The sequence below is a fragment of the Rana temporaria genome, chromosome 3 (assembly GCF_905171775.1).
Source record: "Rana temporaria chromosome 3, aRanTem1.1, whole genome shotgun sequence".
NCBI lineage: Eukaryota > Metazoa > Chordata > Amphibia > Anura > Ranidae > Rana > Rana temporaria.
Window position 1 is genome coordinate 449,615,327 of NC_053491.1, and position 23,302 is coordinate 449,638,628.

General features: G+C 42.2%; 1 protein-coding gene across 2 annotated transcripts; it reads right to left on the bottom strand.

The window, feature by feature from the left end:
- Positions 1 to 2,816: 2,816 nt before the first annotated feature.
- LOC120930925 (gastrula zinc finger protein XlCGF8.2DB-like) lies at positions 2,817 to 12,305 on the bottom strand. Of its 2 annotated transcripts, XM_040342063.1 has the most exons (3): positions 12,198 to 12,305; positions 10,021 to 10,141; positions 2,817 to 4,084 (listed from the first exon to the last, which is right to left on the bottom strand). In XM_040342063.1, exon 3 carries the CDS (start codon positions 4,035 to 4,037, stop codon positions 2,964 to 2,966), a length of 1,074 nt encoding a protein of 357 aa, XP_040197997.1. In that variant the 5' UTR covers positions 4,038 to 4,084; positions 10,021 to 10,141; positions 12,198 to 12,305; the 3' UTR covers positions 2,817 to 2,963. The 2 variants fall into 2 exon arrangements, with proteins under 2 accessions (XP_040197997.1, XP_040197998.1); XM_040342064.1 differs by lacking the exon at positions 10,021 to 10,141 and having other exon boundaries at positions 12,199 to 12,304.
- Positions 12,306 to 23,302: the final 10,997 nt, after the last annotated feature.

Here is a 23,302-nt window from a genome sequence, read left to right on the forward strand (position 1 = left end):
AGACAGGAGGGCTGGTGAAAGGGGCAGCTACAGCTATGGGCCAGCAGTGCCTGAAGAGGTGGTGCTGGGATCAGTGGCCACAGAGGAGAAATTACATGCCGTTTCACTACATCTGTGCTACACTAAAAGGTGCTGTGAGTTCCTGCCTTTAATGGGTTGTTGTTAATCTGACTGGATCTTGTCAGATCATTTTTGGAGTGATTTTGATGAAGCAAGGGAGTGTGCCGGAGGAAAGTGAAGGAGACTGTATATAGGAATGTGTCCCCGAAGTTAAGAGGGCATCCCATAACTTTGCATCTCTATCCAAGTTATTAACCCTCTAACAAATAACAGACATAAAAAAAACAAAGCTACGGATTTGGTGTGCCTGGCTGTGCAGGCGCGGGAGATCCAGATAATCTACAGCTCCTACGGGGGTGTGCTACACTTGATATTACTGCAAAGGTCCAGGAAATGCAACATTTCTGTAAAAAAATAAATACCACTAAATTGAATTTTAGCACAAACAAATGCAATAAACCACAAAACCATTTTTTAACTATAAAAGACGAGGTTGCACCGAATAAATAGATAACCCACATGCCAAACCTTAAATTTGTGTGTGCCTGTGAAATAGCGACATATAGATCATCCGTTTTGTGTTACAGAGGAGGTCTTTTATTGTTATCACTCCAGCATGCACAGCGTGTAACAGGTGCATCGCAATCAACATTTTCACATGTAGGCACCCCCAATGTCTGCGTTTCCATTCATACATGTGTATATGTGGGGGTAGACATATCATTTTTTGTGATCCCTTTTATAGGGATACACAATCGATGACGTCACACCTACAGCCACACCCCTCTACAGTTAGAAACAGACATGAGGTCATACATAACCCCTTCAGCGCCCCCTTGTGGTTAACTCCCAAACTGCAATTGCCATTTTCACAGTAAACAATGCATTTTAAATGCATTTTTTTGCTGTGAAAATGACAATGTCCCAAAAATGTGTCAAAATTGTCCGAAGTGTCCGCCGTAATGTCGCAGTCACGAAAAAAAATCACTGATCGCCGCCATTAGTAGTAAAAAATAAATAATTAATAAAAATGCAATAAAACTATCCCCTATTTTGGAAATGCTATAAATTTTGCGCAAACCAATCGATAAACGCTTATTGCAATTTTTTTTTACCAAAAATAGGTAGAAGAATACATATCGGCCTAAACTGAGGACATTTTTTTTATATATATATTTTTGGGGGATATTTATTATAGCAAAAAGTAAAAAATATTGAATTTTTTCAAAATTGTCGCTCTATTTCTGTTTATAGCGCAACAAAGAAAAACCACAGAGGTAATCAAATACCACCAAAAGAAAGCTTTATTTATTGGAAAAAAAAAAGGATGCCAATTTTGTTTGGGAGCCACGTCGCACGACCGCGCAATTGTCAGTTAAAGCGACGCAGTGCCGAATTGCAAAAACTGACCAGGTCCTTTAGCTGCCTAAAGGTCCGGGTCTTAAGTGGTTAAATAAAATATATTTCTATTTAACCCTTAATCAACTCCAATATGGTGTAGTCAACACTAATACTGTACTTAAATGTATCCCCCCATTTATAAAATGTTTCCATTTCCAAAGAAAATAAAATAAAAAAATAACACAAAACATATACCACAGTAAAAAATAAAATAAAAAGGCCTTTTTTCCCCCCACTATTTGCAAATAACATTTCCGGATCATATTTTTTTTTTACATCATTCTATACAGGACAAAATCAAATAAATTGTATATTTTTTATTTTTATTTACAGCAAAACTTTTTTTTCGAAAACACTGCTCAAAATAGAAAACCAAGCATTTTATTTTACTTTACAGATTTTGTTTATAGATTGCAAAGAAAAGTGTTTGCAAGACTATATTGGCAGAAGAAATCCAGTGTATAAACCCAAACACCCCCCCCCCCCCCCAAAAAAAAACACCCACCCCACACGCACGTACACTAAACATTACTTTATTATATTAAGTAATGGTTGTACTGTAAAAATTCCAATTTAACACATCTTTTAGAACTGCCAAATACAGTAATTTTATGGAGACTAGAAATCAGTAAATGTGGCATTCACCAAAGATTAACTGCAGGTGACTTTTCCCAGTGAATGTATTTTAAAGTACAGTGATAAGATTCACAGTCAGTGAATGTAATTACTATTGTATACAAAAAAATGCCCCTTAACATAACATTATATTTCCATACACTTCTTCCGAATACTAAACAGAGATGCTTCATGCAAGTATAAAATGTGTTTTGCTAAGGTATGGTCAGACTACTTCAGTTTTTAATGGTAGATCACATAAGGGTTATATAATATGGAGTGTGAACCATTTTTTTTTAAAATTTGTATCATTAAAGTGGAGGTTCACCCGGAAATGTAAATCTTTAACATTAGATTGATGCTCATTTTGTCTAGGGGAATCGGCTAGTTTTTAAAAAAATGAAGCAATACTTACCGTTTTAGAGAGCGATCTTCTCCGCCACTTCCGGGTATGGGCTGCAGGACTGGGCGTTCCTATTTGATTGACAGGCTTCCGACGGTCGCATCTATCGCGTCACGATTTTTTGAAAGCAGCCGAACGTCGGTGCGCAGGCTCGTATAGAGCCGCACCGACGTTCGGCTTCTTTCGGCTACTTGTGACGCGATAGATGCGACCGTCGGAAGCCTTTCGGAAGACTGTCAAATAGGAACGCCCAGTCCCGAAGACCATACCCGGAAGCGGCGGAGAAGATCGCTCTCTAAAACGGTAAGTACTGCTTAGTTTTTAAAAAAAATAGCCGATTCCCCTAGACAAAATGAGCATGAATCTAATGTTCAAAAAAAATTTTCGGGTGAACTCCCGCTTTAAGGATTTTAAACGTAGTCTAGAGGAGGGTCACATCACGACCCTGCTGTCTAGGGTCTGCGAATTAAAAAAATTACAAATCTCATAAAAACATACTGGATAGACTTCCAATATTTGGGTTATTCAGCATTTCCAAGGATCTCGCTGCAAGAGTTGTGATGCAATCCTGTTCAGTGCAGAAGCCAGAGGTAAGGCAAGTACAGTTTCCCCCCCGCGGGTGTGTTATACTACAGCCATCATATGATGGGAGGGAGGCCTGATCTAATGAGCGGACCTGGTTTTCTTGTTCAAAGTATCCGAATGGCTTCTCGGCTGTGTGCATCGTCTGATGTTTAATAAGATCTTTCTTGTCTGTAAAGCATTTATCACATGTAGAACATTTAAATGGTTTCTTTACTTTGTGAATTTTCTGATGTCGAATGAGATTTGACTTTTCTATAAAGCCCCGGTCACATTCTGAACATTTAAATGGGTCCTCTCCTCTGTGAGTCTTCTTATGGGTTGCAAGATGCATCTTTCTAGCAAAGGAAAGGCCACATTCTGAACATGTATATGGCTCCTCTCCTGTGTGAATCCTCTGGTGTACAGTAAGATTGTGCCTTTGCGCAAAGTACAGACCACATTCTGAGCATCCATATGGCTTCTCTCCTGTGTGAGTCCTCTGGTGTTTAGTAAAATCTCCCTTGTGAGTGAAGCACTTGCCACAGGTTGAACATCTAAAGGTCTTTTCTCCTGTGTGAATCCTCTGGTGTTCAGTAAGTTCTGCCTGTTTTGTAAAGCTCCTGTCACATTCTGAACATATAAATGGCTTCTCTCCGGTGTGAATCCTCTGGTGTAGAATAAGAGCCGTCCTTCGTGAATAGCATTTGTCACATTCTAAACATTTAAATGGCTTCTCCCCTGCGTGTCTCCTCTGGTGATTAATAAGAAATAACTTTTTTGCAAAACACTTGTCACATTCTGGACATTTAAATGGCTTCTCTTCTGTTTGCATCCTCTGGTGTCCAGTAACACTTTGATTTTTTTTGAGGCATGCTTCCCATTCAAACCATGAACGCGCTTTCTCTTCAGTATGAATCATCTGTGGAACTGTGTGATCTGACTTAAAATTGAAAACGTCCTCATGTTGAAAGCACATATCTCCTTTGTTGGTCATCGCGTGCTGCTAAAAAACAGCTGAGAGTAATGCACTTTTCGGACCTCCTGTTAAGGAAAGAAAGAATACATTGTTTAAAGTGGAGTTCCACCCATAAATATAACATTACATCAGTAGTTTTAAAAAAATGTCATTAGTCCTTTATGAAAACATTTTTTTTTTTTAGATGCCTTCAAAGTGTTGTTGCTAGGCAGAATAGTTAATCTTCCTACTTCCTGCACCTAGGTGCTTAAGGCTTCCTAACCTACACCGCACAGACTCCTGGGAATGTAGTAGGTGTAACTTTCCAGTAGTCTGTGCACTCCCCAGTCTCAAAGAATCATGTGACTTGGACAGCACAGGTGCTGAAACCTGATCTGACACTGCTTGTGCCACACTGAGCATGTGCGAGATTTACAAGGCTGAAATCCAGGAAGTCATACAGTCTGGCTTCATGATGCCCACACTTAAGATGGCCCCAGTCAATTTCTATTTTATAAAGTGTCTAAATGCTGTAACAACCCAACAAAACGGACCTTAGTTTACAGACTAACTTTACTAGAATACATTAAGCTTGTGTATTACAGGGGTATTTATATTTAAAAAGTGAAATTGTGGCCGGAACTCCGCTTTAACCACTTCCATACCAGGTACTTACGCAGCTTCCCGCCCAAGCCAATTTTCAGCACTGTCGCACTTTGAATGGCAATTGCGCGGTCATGCTACACTGTACCCAAACAAAATTGGCGTCCTTTTTTCCCCACAAATAGAGCTTTCTTTTGGTGGTATTCGATCACCTCTGCGATTTTTTTTTGCGCAACAACTAAAAAAAGGCTGAAAATTTGGAAAAAAAATTACGTTTTTATTTTTTTCTGTTAATTTTTTTGTAAATACGTTTTCTCTTTCAATTACGGGCACTGATATGGCGGCACTAATGGGCACCGATGAGATGGCACTGATGGACATCGATGAGGTAGTACTGACGGGCACAGATGAGGTGGCACTGATTGGCGGCGCTGGTATGCGACACTGATGGGCACACATAGGCGGCACTGATGGGCACACATAGGCGGCACTGATGGGCACACATAGGCGGCACTGATGGGCACACATAGGCGGCACTGATGGGCACACATAGGCGGCACTGATGGGCACTCATGGGTGGCACAGATGGGCACTGATAGGTGGGCACTGGGCATGGATGGGCACTGTGGGGTGGCACTGATGGACACTGGGGTGGCACTGATGGACACTGGGGTGGCGCTGATGGACACTGGGGTGGCGCTGATGGACACTGGGGTGGCAGCACTGATTTTTGCCAGGTTGCCAGTCAGTGCCCATTTGTGGGCACTGACTGGCATCTTTTTTTCTTTATGCTTTTTTTTTTTATTTATTTTTTAGACTTTTTTTTTTTTTTCTGGCATTTATTTTTTTTTTGCCCACCCTGGTGCTCCAGGGTGGGCATCCCTGGTGGTCCAGTGTGGCGATCCGAGGGGGGGCTGCGCTGATAAACAATCAGCGCTAACCCCCCCTGTCAGGAGAGCCGCCGATCGGCTATCCTCTACTCGCGTCTGTCAGACGCGAGTGAGGAAGAGCCATCGACGGCTCTTCCTGTTTACATCGTGATCAGCCGTGGTTGGACACGGCTGATCACGTGGTAAAGAGTCTCCGCTGGAGGCTCTTTACCGAGATTGGAGATGCAGGGTGTCAGACTGACACCCCGCATCACCGATCGCCGCGATGCGCGCCCCCACGGGCGCGCGCGGCATGAAATCCTGCAGGACGTTCTAGAACGTCCTGTCAGGATTTCATAACCACTTCCCGGACGTAAATCGGCCATAGGCCGGGCGGGAAGTGGTTAAGCATGATAAACAAGTCTGGCCCAAACCTTGGCTGTTCAGGAGTTTGGCAGTACCACCACTATGTATAATAGCAATATTACTACCATTATTGTACATTACAGCTTCACACCATCAATAATTGTTATGGATGATGGTGGGTGCAGGCACCACTGAGTCTTTACCAACCAGTCATGTCATTATCCCTACACACATTGTTGGGGGATGGTTTAAACACTCGAGCCCCGGAAGGATTTACCCATTAACCACTTCCTGCCCGGTCAATAGCAGATTGACATCCGGGAAGTGGTTCTGTTATACTGGCTGGACGTCTATTGATGCTCGTAAAAAACACCAGAAAAATGGCCAACAAGCAAAATCCCATTTATTTAAATGGCCCTGTTTATATCCAAGCGTTTTGTAGCCTGAAGCACAATGACTGAATCTCAAAAAAGTACATGAGCTTCTTTTTGCGCAGATTACAGGAGATTTTTTGCTTTTTACATTGGTGACCTTTTGACCAGTGCAAAAACACGCGACTTTCTGCCTGAAATTAAACACTCAGGCGACTTGTCATGTGACTTCAAAGTCGCATGACAAGTCGTACCATATGATTTCCAATGAGTACCGTTCATATCTGTATGACTTCAAAGTAGCCCCCGCACTACTTTGGTCCAACTTTAATGTGACTTGAGGTCCATAGACCAAGAATACACAGGCATTGCTTCAAGTCCCATCAAAATTGCGGCAACAAAAAAAAAACCTCACGACTTTCAGGTCGCAATTGTGGAAACCTAGGCTTAAAGGATCACTAAAGACGATTTTTTTTTAAAATAACAAACATGTTATACTTACCTCCACTATGCAGCTCGTTTTGCACAGAGTGGCCCGAACCTGTTCTTCTGGGGTCCTTTGGCGGCTGTCTCGGCTCCCCCCGCAAGAACTCAACAACTCATGCGAGCGAGCTTGCATGGTGTTAAGTTCTTGCGGGCGTGCTCCCGTGATACAGCCAGCGGCCATAGCCGCTTACTGTATCACTCGGCCCCACCCTCCCCGGCGCGCCGTGTCATTGGATGTGATTGACAGCAGAGCAAGCCAATGGCTGCGCTGCTTTCAATCGACCAATGAATGAGCCGGGAAGACGGCCGAGAAGCCTGCGCGGGACTTTCGAGGGGTCAGGTAAGTTAACGGGGGGGGGGGGGGGGTAACTGGGGGGCCACTAATACTCGGATTTTTTTTCACCTAGAATGCATAGAGTGCATTAAGGTGAGAAAAACTTTTACCTTTACAACCCCTTTAACCACTTCAATACAGGGCTTTTATACCCACCTCCATATCAGGACTATTCTGGCACTTCTCTCCTACATGTACAAATCATCATTATTTTGCTAGAAAATTACTCAGAACCCCCAAACATTATATATGTTTTTTAGAAGACACCATAGGGAATAAAATGGCGGTAATTGCAACTTTTTATCTTGCATGGTATTTGCGCAATAATTTTTCAAACGCTTTTTTGGGGGAAAAAAATGGTTTCATTAATTAAAAAATTAAAAAACAGTAAAGTTAGCCCAATTTTTTTGAAAAATATGAAAGATGATGTTACGCCGAGTAAATAGATACCCAACATGTCACGCTTTAAAATTGCGCACACTCATGGAATGGCGCCAAACTTCGTTACTTACAAATCTCCATTGGCGACGCTTTGAAAAAATTCACAGGTTACCAGTTTAGCGTTACAGAGGAGGTCTAGTGCTAGAATTGTTGCACACGCTCTAACGCACGAGGCGATACCTCACATGTGTGGTTTGAACGACGTTTACATACGTGGGCGGGACTTATGTGTGCGTTCGCTTCTGAGCGTGAGCTACCGGGGACGTTTTAATTTTTTTTATTTATTTATTTTTTATTTTACTTATGTATTTTTTACACTTTTTTTACATTTTTTTTTGATCGCTTTTATTCCTATTGCAAGGAATGTAAAAATCCCTTGTAATAGGAATAGTGTGAGACAGGTCCTCTTTAAGGAGAGATGCGGGGTCAATAAGACCCCACATCTCTCCTCCAGGCTGGAAAGCATAAGATTGTGAAAAAAAATTCACAGATCTCATGCTTACTAGCCGCAATTGCGGCTTTGTTTACTTACAGGTACCCGGGCGGGACATCATCACATCGCGCCCGGGCCTCTGACGGTCATAGAGATGACTGGTGACCATCTGCTTCCTATCCGGCGCAGGGCGAACCTTTCTCCGGGCCCCCGATGGCACGGGGGAGCCCGGAGAAGCACCGAATGGCGAGGTCCCCTCCCACCGCCTATAAGAACGATCAAGCGGCGGAACCGCCGCTATGATCATTCTTATGGTGTGCAGGATCGCCGCTGGAACACAATATCTGAATGATGCCTCTAGCTGCAGGCATCATTCAGATATCATCATACAAAGTCCAGGACGTCATATGACGTCCACCCAGGATAGGAGATCCCCTTTGTGGACGTCATATGACGGTGTGCGGTATTGAAGTGGTTAATGATAGATTGTATATGGTATAGAGGGAGTATAAATGTTGTCCAGATATTACCACTGGAGTTGATATCATGCATATTATAAAAAGGTAAACATTGGAATAACAGATCATGTGATTAAGGAGTATACATTGTACTTCCTACTTTAGGACCCGTTTACACCTGAATCACACGGGGACATGGTGCTAGTTCCAGTGAAATGCAGTTTGGCAGCCCATTCATTTGAATAAGCTGCAAATTGTACCAAATAATGCAAAAAAAAAAAAAAAAGGGGAGCATGGTGCGTGCACTAGTATTCCAAAACACATCACACCAAATCACAATGCAAATGCAACCACCATGCGATGTGACACAGGCAAATGCACTGCATTTGTGATCTGCATTTGGAATGTCCTTTATAATAGATTGATACCCAGAGCAGATCACAAAGGCAGTGCTTTTAAGCCCCATGCACACCATCAGATTTTCTGCAGATATTTGTCCTCAGATTTACCAAAACCATATAATAATATGAGGTCAAACCTTAAGAGTTTCAATTTGTATGCAATCTGCAGATAATCTGATGGTGTGTACGGGGCTTTAAACACAGTGTGGGAACTTCTCACCGATCACTCCTTTCCGGCACCATGTTCTGGTGTAAGGCTCCATTCACACTAATGCTTTTTTTGATGCATTTTGCATTTTGCAGAAATGCAGGGAAATTTTTTAACATGGTTTCCTATGGAACATGTTCACATCAATGCTTTTTGTGTGCCTCTGCGTTTTTGGAAAGAGTCAGGGACTTTTTTTCCTGCAAAAAGCAGCGTTTTGCATGCAATAGAATTCAATGGACCTGCATCAAAAACGCAAGTGCTGCGATTTTGCCGCAATTTGCGTTTTATTAACCTGTTTATAGCTGGTTGTTAAAGGAAATGTAAAAAAATAAAAATTACTGCCTAAAAAAAAAAAAAAAAATAAAAAAAAAAACGCAAATCGCGGTAAAATCATGGTAAAAACGCATGTCAAATGCAGCAAGCACCACAAAAAGCATTGCAAAAACGCTCAAAAGCAACATGCATAGGTGTGAATCGAGCCTTAAATCTTTTTTTTTTTAACATTAGATTGAGGCTCGTTTTGTCAAGGGGAATCGGGTGTTTTTTTTTTTTAACAATTGAAGCGGTACTTACCGTTTTAGAGATGCATCTTCTCCGCCGCTTCTGGGTATCGGCTGCGGGACTGGGCGTTCCTACTTGATTGACAGGCTTCCGACGGTCGCATACATCGCGTCACGATTTTCCGAAAGTAGCCGAACGTCAGTGCACAGGCGCCGTATAGAGCCGCACCGACGTTCGGCTTCTTTCGGCTACTCGTGACGCGATGTATGCGACCATCGGAAGCCTGTCAGTCAAATAGGAACGCCCAGACCCGAAGACCATACCCGGAAGCGGCGGAGAAGATCGCTCTCTAAAACGGTAAGTACTGCTTCGATTTTAAAAAAACTACCCGATTCCCCTTGACAAAATGAGCATCAATCTAATGTTAAAAACATTTTTTCGGGTGAACTCCCGCTTTAACCAGCCCTAAAATACTTTACCATCACTTACAAAATGCACTGAAATACTCTCTGCTGCTAGATTATCTCTCAGTTCAACATACAAACACCAACCTGCAATGGAGTAGTATAGGGATCCCTCAGTATCTCCCTGGCAAAGCAATTTTTCAAACTACCCAAGCTCTCTCTCCTTTAATTCATCTCCATTCACTAGCGTGTGCTGGCTTCTGATTGGCTAAAAAAAAAAAAGTTTAAGTGTATTTTATTACATTTTTTATTTGCCTTTAATATATTTAAAGCGGTTGTATACCCTCTTGTCATACACGCACCTACAGGTAAACCTACATTAAGACTTACCTGTAGGTGCTTGCAATATCTCCTTAACCCACATAATTAAGGAGATATTTGCAGAAAAGCAGGCACTGATGTCTTTGGCGCATGCATGCCGTAGACAACAGCACAGGCGCACTGAGCGCCGGGGCTCTTGAATGGGAGCCTGCCGGTAATGTGGGCATGTGCGTGGATCGTGACGTTTTGGGTGTATGCGCGTGAGTGAGTCATCACCAGAGCGGCGATACCCGGAAGTCACTCTGGGTATTATGGCGGCGATGGAGGACATGTCCGAGGACCGCTGCAGGGGCTTCGATCTAAGATAAGTAATTGATAATGAGCTAGTATGCTAGTCATACTGTCTCATTATGCGCTTGCCTTGCATGTATAAAAAAAAATGGGGTATACAACCGCTTTAAATTGTCAATGTCCTTTGACAGTACCAACAAAAATTCCGCTGCCCCATTGCATTCCAAATTCCCTACTATATTTTGGGAAGAGGGTACCCATATAACAAATTCTATACACTCACACGGAGCAACTGTCTATATAAAGCCTCATACACACGATCTGACTTTCTGCGGACAAAGCCTCTGACTTTTGTCTAAAAGGGCGTTGGCCGTGAACTTGTCTTGCAAAAAAACGGCAAAGAATTGTCAGCCAGCAAACATAAAACTATGTGGTTTTTCAGCTCTTTAGCGCCACCCTTTGGGCAACTTCTGCTATTGTTGTGTTATGGTGAACCTGAGCATGCGTGTTTGTACTTTGGAGTTTTGTCTGATAGACTTGTGTACACACGATTGGATAATCCAACAACATACGTTTGTTGGCGGACAATTTTAAAGCATGCTATCCAACATTTGTTGGCAAAAAGTCTGACAATTGTCCGATGGAGCGTACAAACGGTCGGATTTTCTGACAACAGCCTGTAATCAGACAATTCCCGTTGGATTATCCGATCGTGTCTACGAGGCTTAAAGGGTCACTAAAGGAAAACATTTGTTTTGCTGAAATGACTGTTTACTGGGTATAGAGCCATAAAAGTTAACTGATTCCCTTTAAAAATGATTACAAATAGATAAAAATCAATCATATAATGTGCCTGCAGGTTAGTTTCACTTTTAAACTGGTTTCATGTTCCTGTGAACTAGAGAGACACACAGAACAAAAACAAACAAATCCAGGGCAGTGTTTTGTTTTTAAAATGAATCTGATTGGTTCTGTTAAGTTTTAGACACACAGTAATGACAGCTTAGACCACAGTGAAAATCTCCCAGTACGATGGTTATAAGGAAACAGACAACCAGGAAGTGTGGAGATCACAGCAGAATTACAGCTACTTCAAAGCAAAAACGAACAATGAGGACATGAAACCAGTACTGCAGCAAGGTAAAGGAAGCTATTTAGCTAAAAAAAATTCCTTTAGTGATCCTTTAAGTGTATTTTTTCCTGAAAATGTGTGTTTGATAAATGGCTGTGCAAACATCGTGTGACATTAAAAATTGCAACAACCATCATTTTATTACCCATGGCCTTAAGGATTCTAAGTCATTTTCTAGCAAAAAAATATAAATGATTTTTTTTTTAATGGATGTGAAAAGTGTCAAAACTGGCCCAAACTGGAAGCTTTTAAGGTGACTGCATTGTTGGTGGGATAATGATCAATGGTGTTTCAAGAGGTGGAAAACTATTTTTGTTGAGGGTATATGGACCAAATTTTGGGTTAAATATCTTTCTATTTAAAGTTTTTAGAATATTTGTACAAAAACTTAGTGAAGCTATTTGTAACATCAAACACAACATATCTCCTATGTTTTAAGGTGAGCACACACCCTGCACGGGTGGTGTTGAAATATACAGAGTGTACATTCGTTTTCAGAACATGCAAGAACATTGGCTGGGGGTCAAGAATCCCAATTCATTTTAACAAAAAGCCCTATGATATATTTGTTATTGCTTACTTTCTGAGTATACCCTGCCTGGAATGATGGAGCATTACTGATCTGGAAGATATCTGTGCAACAAAGAGTCGGCATCTGATCTACAAAAAGGCTAATTTGAGACCAGAGTAGTAATTGGCCCAATACGCAAGGTGAGAGTACACCTGATCTTTAACCACTTCAATACAGGACACTTTCCTCCCTTCCTGTCCAGGCCAATTTTCATCATTCAGGGCCGTCACACTTAACCACTTAAGCCCCGGACCAAAATGCAGCTAAAGGACCAGGCTCCTTTTTGCAAATCGGCACTGCGTCGCTTTAACTGACAATTGCGCGGTTGTGCGACGTGGCTCCCAAACAAAATTGGCGTCCTTTTTTTCCAACAAATAGAGCTTTCTTTTGGTGGTATTTAATCACTTCTACTTTTTGCTATAATAAATATCCCCCAAAAATAAATATATAAAAAAAAATGTTTTGCTCAGTTTAGGCCGATACGTATTCTTCTACCTATTTTTGGTAAAAAAAAAAAATCGCAATAAGCGCTTATCGGTTAGTTTGCGCAAAATTTAAAGTGTTTACAAAATAGGGGATAGTTTTATTGCATTTTTATATATTTTTTTTACTACTAATGGCGGCGATCAGCGATTTTTTTCGGACAATTTTGACACATTTTTGGGACCATTGTCATGTTCACAGCAAAAAATGCATTTAAAATGCATTGTTTACTGTGGAAATTACAGTTGCAGTTTGGGAGTTAACCACAAGGGGGCGGTGATGGGGTTATGTGTGACCTCATGTCTGTTTCTAACTGTAGGGGGGTGTGGCTGTAGGTGTGACGTCATCGATTGTGTCCCCCTATTAAAGGGATCACACGGTCGATGACGCCGCCACAGTGAAGAACGGGGAAGCTGTGTTTACATACAGCTCTCCCCGTTCTTCAGCTCCGGGGACCGATCGTGGGACTCCAGCGGCGATCGGGTCCCACGGTCACGGAGCTTCGGACCAGGTCATGGGCGCGGGCGCGCGCCCATGACCCCACGCTTGGGCTTAAAGGGCAACGTACATATACGTTGATGTGCCCAGCCGTGCCATTCTGCCGACGTATATCGTCGTGCAGCGGTCCTTAAGTGGTTAAATGACAATTCCGCATCATGCTTCACTGTACCCAAACAAAATTTTTATCATTTTGTTCCCACAAATAGAGATTTCTTTTGGTGGTATTTAATCACCTCTGGGGTTTTTATTTTTTGCTAAACAAATACAAAAAGCTCATTTTGAAAAAAAAATAAGTATTTTTTTTAGTTTCTGTTCTAAAATGTTGTAAATAAGTATGTTTTTTCTCCTTCACTGATCGGCACCGATGAGGTGGCACCAATGAGGTGGCACTGATGGCCACTGATGTAGGGTTCACACCTATGCGAATTGAGTGCGGCTTAAACCGCATCCAATTCGCATAACATTATAAAATACATTGATTTTAATGAGGCTGGTTCACATATGTGCGATGCATTCACACTGCGCATTGCCCAAAAAACATGTGCGTTTTCTAGGCATTGCGATGCGGTTCAGGTGCAAATTCAGGCCCATTATCTTCTATGGGCACGCATCTGATTTGCAGGTGTGTTCATTTCTCATCAGGATTTCTCTCATTCAACTCAATACACTTCCCCCCCCTCCCCTCTCCCAGGTCTCCAAATTCTCAGATAAAACTGAGATGATCTGCTGAACAGTTTTCTTATCTCTTGGCAGAGATAACAGAGCTGGAATTCGCACCGCACAAGTGTGAATCCAGCCTTATATGCAGCACTGATATGAGGCACTGATGGGCACTCATAAGTGGTGCTGATAGGCTCTAAACGGCGACACTGATGGGTACATATGGGTGACACTGATGGGCACTAATAGATGGCACTGATGGGCATCACTTGCATGCATTACTGATGGGCACTGTGTGGCATCATATATGGGCACTGATTGGCATCCCTGGCGGCCATAGGTGGTCATCCTCAGGGGGGCTGCGCTGATAATAAAATGAGCGCAGACCCCGCCCACTCAGAAGAGCAACCGATCAGCTCTCCTCTACTCGCTTCTGTCAGACGGTAGCGAGGAAAAGCCGATACACGGCTCTTCCTGTTTACATCGTAATCAGCTGTGATTGGAAACAGCTGATCACGTGGTAAAAAGTCTTCAACAGAGACTCTTTGCCGAGATTGGTGTTGCGGTGTGTTACACGCCGGCTGTTATCCTGAAAGGCTTCATATAACGTTCAGTCAGGATAATGGAACCACCGCCCAGCCATCATTTAGCCGGGTGGGAAGTGGTTAAAGAAACTGATTTTGAATGATGTGGAGCTTCATGTGAATATTCAATTCAGGCTGGGTTCACACTATTGCAAAATGGATGTGGTTACCTCTGCATCCAATTCACACAGCAGGAGACTCCGACCGCCTCCTTATGAAGGCGGTTCACTTATCAGCGTGCGTCTTTTTGGTCCATTTCAGGCTTGAATTCAGCCAAATATTCATGCTGAAATCGGACCTGAAACAGTGAACAAGGACGCATCCAACTCCTGCTGAGAGCCGCTGCGTTCTCATATGTGAACTCAGTCTAAAGCCTCGTACACACGATCGGATTATCTGACGGGAATTGTGTGAATTGCGTGATGGCAGGCTATTGTCTGAAAATCTGACAGTTTGTATGCTCCATCGGACAATTGTTGTCATTTGTCTGCACAAAATCTGTGGGATAGCATGCGCTAAAGTTGCCCTTCAGACAAAAGTCCTATGCTTTGTCTGCAGAAAGTCCAATCGTGTGTATGAGGCTTTAGGCCTTAGGCTCATTGGACATTATAGACGGCAGTAGCTTTGCAGTGATTTTTTCAAAAAACTTTCAACGTTTTTGCAATAGAGTTTTTTGTGTTTTCAGAGTTAACATTTTTTTTTTTTTTTGCGTTTTTTTTTTTCAATTGATCAAAAACATAAAAAAATGCTAGTGAGCGGCTGGTGTGCAGAAACCCGGACAGATGTCTCTGAAATTACCCCCGGAATCGGGACTGACATAAGGGAATGAAATCGTATTTTTGTTTATAGCGCAAAAAATAAAAACCGCAGAGATGATCAAATACCACCAAAAGAAAGCTCTATTTGTGGGAAAAAAGGGACGCCAATTTTCTTTGGGAGCCACGTTGCACGACCGCGCAATTGTCAGTTAAAGCGACGCAGTGCCGAATCGCAAAAAGTGGCCTGGTCATTGACCAGCAATATGGTCCGTTAAATTCCCGAAAGATGGCTACAGCACAGGCTAACTTTGCCGGGAAGATGTGCAGGGACCTCCTCCCGTGATCACGCTGGGCGTGCGGCACGCTCTGTGATTGCGGAGACCTTTGAACTCAGCTGATCACAGATCGGGGTAAAGGGCCAATTACAGTGACCCTTTACCATGTGATCAGCTGTGTCTAATGACAGCTGATCATGATCTCAACACAAGCCAGCTATCGGCTTTCCTTTTCTCACACTGACAGTGTTAGGAGAGGAGAAGAAAGATGATAATCAGTACATTTTAACGCAAGTCAGTTATCGGTGTATTCCCAATATTGCCCACCAGTGCTGCCAATCAGTGCCGCCTCCTCAGTGCACAGCAGTGCCGCTTCATCAGTGCCACCTATCAGTGCTCATCAGTGAAGAAGAAAAATTACTGTTTGCAAAATTGTATAACAATTTTTGGTATTTTTTTGTTTATTTAGCAAAATAAATTAAAATAAACAGTGGGATTAAATACCACCACAAGACAGATCTATTTGTTTGAAAAAAAAAATCATATGAGTGCAGTGTTGCATGACCGTGCAATTGTCATTTAAAGTGTGACAGCGCTGTAAGCTGAAAATTGTCCTGGGCAAGAAGGGGGTAAAAGTGCCTGGTAAGCAAGGGGTTAACCACTTCAGCCCCAGAAGGATTTACCCCCTTCCTGACCAGAGCATTTTTTTTTGATAAGGCACTGTGACGTTTTAACAGACAATTGCACGGTTGTTGCACTCAAACTAGAAGAGGAATTTTTGTTATGCATTGAGGGATGACGACAACTACACCCACAGTCACATAAACTTATTTTTCAGGATCTATCTTGCAAGTCTGTACCCACTGTGAGGGCACACTGAGAAGAGTCTAGGAGGTGTTTGTGGGAGAGCCCCGATGCTCGCTTAATCACCGCCCCCACATTGCTTGATGGCCACATCGCTCTTCTATCGGGCCTCGCACTTACTCCATCCAGGTCACGGCTTCACCTGGCGTCTCCTCCTGAGTCCCGGCAGTCTCTTGTCCCCCGGCCAATTAGGTCTCGGGACCCGTGGTCGGAGTTACGGAGCTTGCGTGTGCATCTACAATTCCACTTCTTAAAAGGGGACACGTGTACGTGTGTGTGTGTGTGTGTGTGTGTGTGTGTGTGTGTGTGTGTGTGTGTGTGTGTGTGTGTGTGTGTGTGTATATATATATATATATATATATATATATATATATATATATATATATATATATATATATATACATACACACACACACACACACACACGTCCTTTTGCGCAGCCGTGCCATTCTGCTGACGTATATCGTCGCAGGGCGGTCAGGAAGCAGTAAAAAAAAACACTCTGCTCCATTACCTCTGCCATACTTCCTGGACAGACTTTAGGTCATGACACTGGAAGGACTTGACCAGCTGATCTTATTAGCACACACCCTGCATCATCTACCCTCAGCTGGTCAACTCCTTCCTGTGTCATGACCTAAAGTCTGACAAAGATGTTAGGCAGATGTAATGGAGCAGCGTTTAACAGCAATGAAGAGTGTGAGGTAAATCTGTGTAGAATAAATGTAAAGCTGTTTAATATAATTTTTATTTATTTTGGAAAAAAACAATCAATGCTATATTGGTACAAAGGGAGCTGGAATAAAAATATATAAAAAAAAAACAAAAAAAAAAAAAAAGGTGGACAAAAAAAAAAGTCTTTAAAGCCTTGGCCAAAATATTCCAAAGATAAAACTGGTATTTTTGTATTTGTTTGTGGTTGTGTCACTATGGGTATTACACAGTATATATTTTTTTTATCTTTACCCCCAACAGTTCATCTGTACCTGATCCTGTCTGACATGATTTAGCCAAGTGTACTTGAGAAAAGTTGAACAACTGGGATATATCCAAAACGTACCATTTATTTTAAGGCACACAGGGAAGTGTTCTTCCTCCTCTATAGGCACACCCATGCAAGTTCAACCAATGCAAAAAATGTATAATATCTATAGATACATTTGTAATATTTATTACTGTCAGTTAGGGATGAGCTTTGAGTTAGACTCGAACATTGGCTGTTTGCCATTCGGCGAACAATTTGGAGTGTTTGCGGCAAATTCGAAAAGCCGCAGAACACCCTTTAAAAGTCTATGGGAGAACCCAAAAGTGGTAATATGCAAGTTATTGTCATAAAAAGTGTTTGGGGACCTGGGTCCTGCCCCAGGGGACATGTATCAATGCAAAAAAGTTTTTAAAAGCGTCTGTTTTTTCCCAGGAGCAGTGATTTTAATAATGCTTAAAATTAAACAATAAAAGTGAAATATTCCTTTAAATTTTGTACCGGGGGGTGTCTAAAGTATAGCATGTTACCATGTTTAGAACTGTCCCTGCACAAAATGTAATTTCTGAAGAAAAAAAAAAAAATAGAATTTTTGTACTCACCATAAAATCATTTTCTCTGAAGTCCATGGATGGACACAGCTTCCTTATACTCTTGACTGTAGGGTTATGTTCTGTCTACAGTCGAGAGTAAAAGGGAAGCTGTGTCCGTCCATGGACGAGAGAGAAACCAGAGAGAAAAGTCATTGAAAAAAGAAAAAAAAAAAAAAAGACAGGAGTCTCCCCCCATTATCATGCCCTTAGGGTCTGGTATGAATATTTGTTTCAATGATTTATCTGTTTTTACGGGACCCAACAATTCATTAATAGCATGAGTAGTTTTAAAAAAAAAATTTGAAGGGAAAAAGTGTGGGGGTTCCCCCCCCCAAATTCCATAACAGACCCTTCAGGTCTGGTATGGATTTTAAGGGGAACTCCCCCGAAAAAATCCATACCAGACCCTTATCCGAGCTTGCAACCTGGCAGGCCGCAGGAAAAGAGGTGGGGAATGAGAAAGCGCTCCCCCTCCTGAACCCTACCAGGCCACATACCCTCAACATGGGGAGGATATGACCCCCAAAGCACCTTGTCCCCATGGGGACAAGGGCCTCATCCCCACAACCCTTGCCCGGTAGTTGTGGGGGTCTGCGGGGGAGGGGTTATTGTAATCTGAAAGGGGACCCCCCCAGATTCCAGTCCCCCCTATGTGAATTGGTAACAGGGTACATTGTACCTCTACCATAAAATAATAAAAAACACACACGTTCGTTAAAGGGGGTTGTAAAGGTAAAAAAAAAAAAAAATTCCCTACATGGCTTCCTTTGCCTTAGTGCAGTCCTCCTTCACTTACCTCATCCTTCGATTTTGCTTTTAAATGTCCTTATTTCGTCTGAGAAATGCTCACTTCCTGTTCTTCTGCCTGTAACTACACACAGTAATGCGAGGCTGTCTCCCTGGTGTGGAAAAAGCCTCTTGGGGGGGAGGGAACGAGCAGGAGGGTCAGGACACTTTCTACTTTGCAGATAGAGAAAGGAGCTGTGTGTTAGTGGGCATCCTGACACTCCTGCTCGCCCCCTCCAGAGGCTGTCTCCACACCAGGGAGAAAGCCTCACATTACTGGTGTGTAGTTAGACAGAAAAACAAGAAGTGAGGATTTCTCATAAGAAATAAGCACATTTAAAACGCAAAATCAAAGGATGAGGTAACTGAAGGAGGACTGCACTAGGGTAAAAGGAAGCTTTTTTTTTACCTTTACAACCCCTTTAAATTAAAAATAAATACAATTCCAGTGACGTACATCTTTCCACGACCCGGGCCCACACTACCCGCTGCTATAATCGATACACCCTTCTCCATAGAAGGCTCCCGGGCGAATGACGCGTGAGCTGTGTGAGATTTCCTTTATAACAGAGGGCGGGGCCGCCCGTGACGTGGACGAGTGACCCCGCCCCATTCTGATGCAAGAGGGTTTCTGGCGCGTCATGGGAAACCCGTGGTCTGGTATGGATTTTTGGGGGAACCCCATGCCATTACTTTAATTTTGGCGTGGAGTTCCCCTTAAAATCTATAACGGGCCTGATATGGAATTTGGGGGACCCCCACACATTTAATTTTGGTTCCCTGCACAAAATGTTATTTTTGAGGGAAAAATTAATTTAAAACTACTCGCTCTATTAATGAATTGTCGGGTCCCGGCAATACAGATAAAAGTAATTGAAAAAAAATATCAGGGGTCATTTTTTTCAATGACTTTTCTCTGTATTGCCGGGACCGTCCATTCATGAATAGCCACGAGTAGTTTTAAATTACTCCCCCCCCCCCTTCAGAAATGACATTTTGTGCAGGGACAATTCTAAACATGGGAAACATGTGCTACTTTACATGCACACTTTAGACACACCCCAGGTGTGAAACTTAAGGAATATTTCACTTTAAGCATTATTAAAATCACTGCTCCTTTTTTGCATTGATACATGTCCCCTGGGGCAGGACCCGGGTCCCCAAACACTTTAGTACAATAACTTGCATATTAGCCTTTAGAATTTGCACTTTTGATTTCTCACTATCGAGTCTCATAGCCTTTACGGCAGGGATCCTCAAACTACGGCCCTCCAGCTGTTGCGGAACTACACTTTCCATGAGGCATTGTAAAACTCTGACATTCACAGACATAACTAGGCATGATGGGAATTGTAGTTCCTGAACACCTGGAGGGCCATAGTTTGAAGACCCATGCTTTACAGTGTTCGAATGTTCGCGTGAACTTTTGGTCTATTCGCATGTTCTGGATGCAAACCGAACTGGGGGGTGTTCGACCCATCCCTACTGTCGGTGTCACTTGCTCCACATTAGCAGAAAAGTTTTAGCAGCGCTTTTCAACCACCAGTGGGGTGCTTTTAACCCCTGCTAGCGGCCAAAGGGTTAAGGGTGCTCAAAAAGCTCTTATGCCAAAGCGTTTTACAGGCACTTTGGCAACGGTGCCCCCCCCCCCAATTTCAACAGGCAGGGGCGGTGGAGGAGCGGTGTATACACAGTTTCAAAGTTGCTGCTTGCAGGACTTTGACATCCTGCAAGCGCACAGATCCAGTGTGGAAGCACTTGGTCTTTAATACTGGGGCTGCAGGGGAGGCATTTTTCAGGCGCTATTTTTAGCACCTGAAAAATGCCTCCAGTGTGAAAGGGGTCTCACTGTTGAGTCACCCTTTTTTGTCCCGTTTGTGTTTAGTGAATAATAGTTCAGGAGAAAAAAAGATTCAGGGTGGAATTATATCAAAACTGGGGAAGCTGTATATAGCAACCAATCAGTTTTTATCATCTTGAGCTTGTTCAATTAAACTTGAAAATTAAAAGATAGAAGCCGATTGGTTGCCAGATACTGATGCTCCAGTTTTGATAAATCCCCCTCAATGCAAGCTTTACTGAGTGATCACTGTGATGGCAACCATGGGATCCCAAATGCCCATCATTAGTACAAGACCAGAGCTGGGACTACATTATGAAGAATGCTTGAAACATAAGTGTCAGAGTGTACATATGTTGCCCACCTCCATGATGCCACATATACAGTTTGTGTGGGCCTTGAAGAACACTGAAGACACTTTTTTGTTTAATAGCCATTTTTATTATAGACCAATTGTAGTTTATTTAAGCATTTGTTGTAGGTTACACATTTGCAGATGTATTGAGCACACTTATGGTTTATGCATTTATATAACCATGGTGTTCACACACAGGTACAGTATCTTTATTGTTTGTTTTGAGCAGATTGGTGCACTTTATATTGATTTGCAGCACCATTGCTGTTTGAACACAAGTAAATAGATCTCAGGTTGTTTAAAACTCACTCATACCAAACATTTCCTGCCAAACAAACAATGAATCTAAAGATTAGGGATACGTTGCCAATTATATGGCAGGAGCAGAGATTCATACAGTATTGGTATTAGTGGTATTTATAGTGACCATCTATTCCAGCTGAAAATGCTGGCAAAGGAAATGGTCGGTGCTGCCATATCATTAGCAACCAGTAGCATCACCTAACTGAGTGATGGCAAACCTTGGCACCCCAGATGTCTTAGAACTACATTTCTCATGATGGTCAACTACAAATGTAGCTCCAAAACATCTGGGGTGCCAAGGTTTGCCATCACTGACCCAGCCCCTTTTATTTATCATCCTGAATTCTCTGGCCATGTAAACAAAGGGGATGAGATAGTGTGATGTCAATGACCAAATATAGTCAATGAAGTCACCCGGGACTTTTTTGCCGATTCCAGTAAGCCCCCCTCCATTGAGATGTGGGAGACATTCAGAAAATGTGTTGTACCCCCTTTGATGAAATTAAAGCGGAGTTCCGGCCACAATTTCACTTTTTAAATATAAATATCCCTGTAATACACAAGCTTAATGTATTCTAGTAAAGTTAGTCTGTAAACTAAGGTCCGTTTTGTTAGGTTGTCACAGCATTTAGACACTTAATAAAATAGAAATTGACTGGGGCCATTAAGTGTGGGCATCATGAAGCCAGACTGTATGACTTCCTGGATTTCAGCCTTGCAGATCTCGCACATGCTCAGTGCTGCACAAGTAGTGTAATAGGTTTCAGATCCGGTTTCAGCACCTGTACTGTCCAAGTCACATGATTCTTCGAGACTGGGGAGTGCACAGACTCCTGGAAAGTTACACCCACTACATTCCCAGGAGTCTGTGCGGTGTAGGTTAGGAAGCTTAAGCACCTAGGTGCAGGAAGAGGGAATATTAACTATTCTGCCTAGCAACAACACAACAAAAAAAGATAATTCTTAAAGGATTAATGAATTTTTTTTAAAACTACTGATGTAATGTTATATTTATGGGTGGAACTCCACTTTAACCACTCTATGGCCCCTAAATGTAAGGGATATGGCCTAAAAAAGTTTCTAAGACATAACTCTTTGGTCCTGCTCCTCTCCTTCTGCAACTGCGCACCCCCATCACTGTTACAGGATATTACCAGCTGCTGAAATGACAGGTGTTAAAGAGGTTATAAAAGGTTTATTTTCCAAATCGTTTCCTTTAAGCTAGTGAATTGTTGGTTCACTAACCTTTTCCTTAGATTTCTCTTCTAAATGTTTTTTTTCTTTGTCCAAATTTCTCACTTCCTGTTCTCCTCAGTAAGCTGTTCTGGCTGACTAACCCCCAGCCAGAACGGCTCAGATGATGGGGGCAAGCTTACTGAGGAACAGGAAGTGAGAAAATTCAGACAAACAAAAAAAAAAAACACACACACACACACACACACACTTAGATGGGAAATCGAAGGAAAAGGTAAGTGAACCAACAATGCACTAGCTTAAAAAAGGAACCCATTTAGAAACACACACACACACACACACACACACACACACACACTTTTAAAAAAGCCAAAAAGAAGGTACTCCTGTGAAAATAATGCCATTAAATAAAATTGGGAAACAATGCATTATATTCTTTTTAAGATTTAATTTATATGTGGATCAAAGATGTGACACTTTGGTTTGCATAAGAAATCTTATAAGTAAAAAGTTATTCCTATATAACCTTTAATTAAACCTCCCAAAACGCCTATAATAATTTGCATTGATTTTTCCTTAAATTCTCTCCCCCCCTTTTTTATTTGCAAACATCTTCAGACTATGCACCAGGAACATTATTTTATTGTCTTTCTATGCAGGACAAATAGAATAAAATGTATACTTTTTTTTTCAATTTACATTCAGCCCAGGTTCAAAACTGGGCTGCGGGAATTAAGCCGTGCAAATTCAGCTGAACTTGCACGATTTCCCTCCTGCTTGTGACTTGTCAGTCCCGATTTCGGCCACAATTACAGAGACATATGTGCAGATGTCAATGTAAATTGTGGCCCAAAAGCACACAAAGTAATACAGAAACTACTTTTTGAAATCAGTGCAGCGCCGTTGATGCGGCATCACACCGATTAGGACGGTGCT

Excerpts from the sequence above, each read along its gene's own strand:
- LOC120930925 (XM_040342063.1), bottom strand. The coding sequence starts at position 4,037 with ATGACCAACAAAGGAGATATGTGCTTTCAACATGAGGACGTTTTCAAT.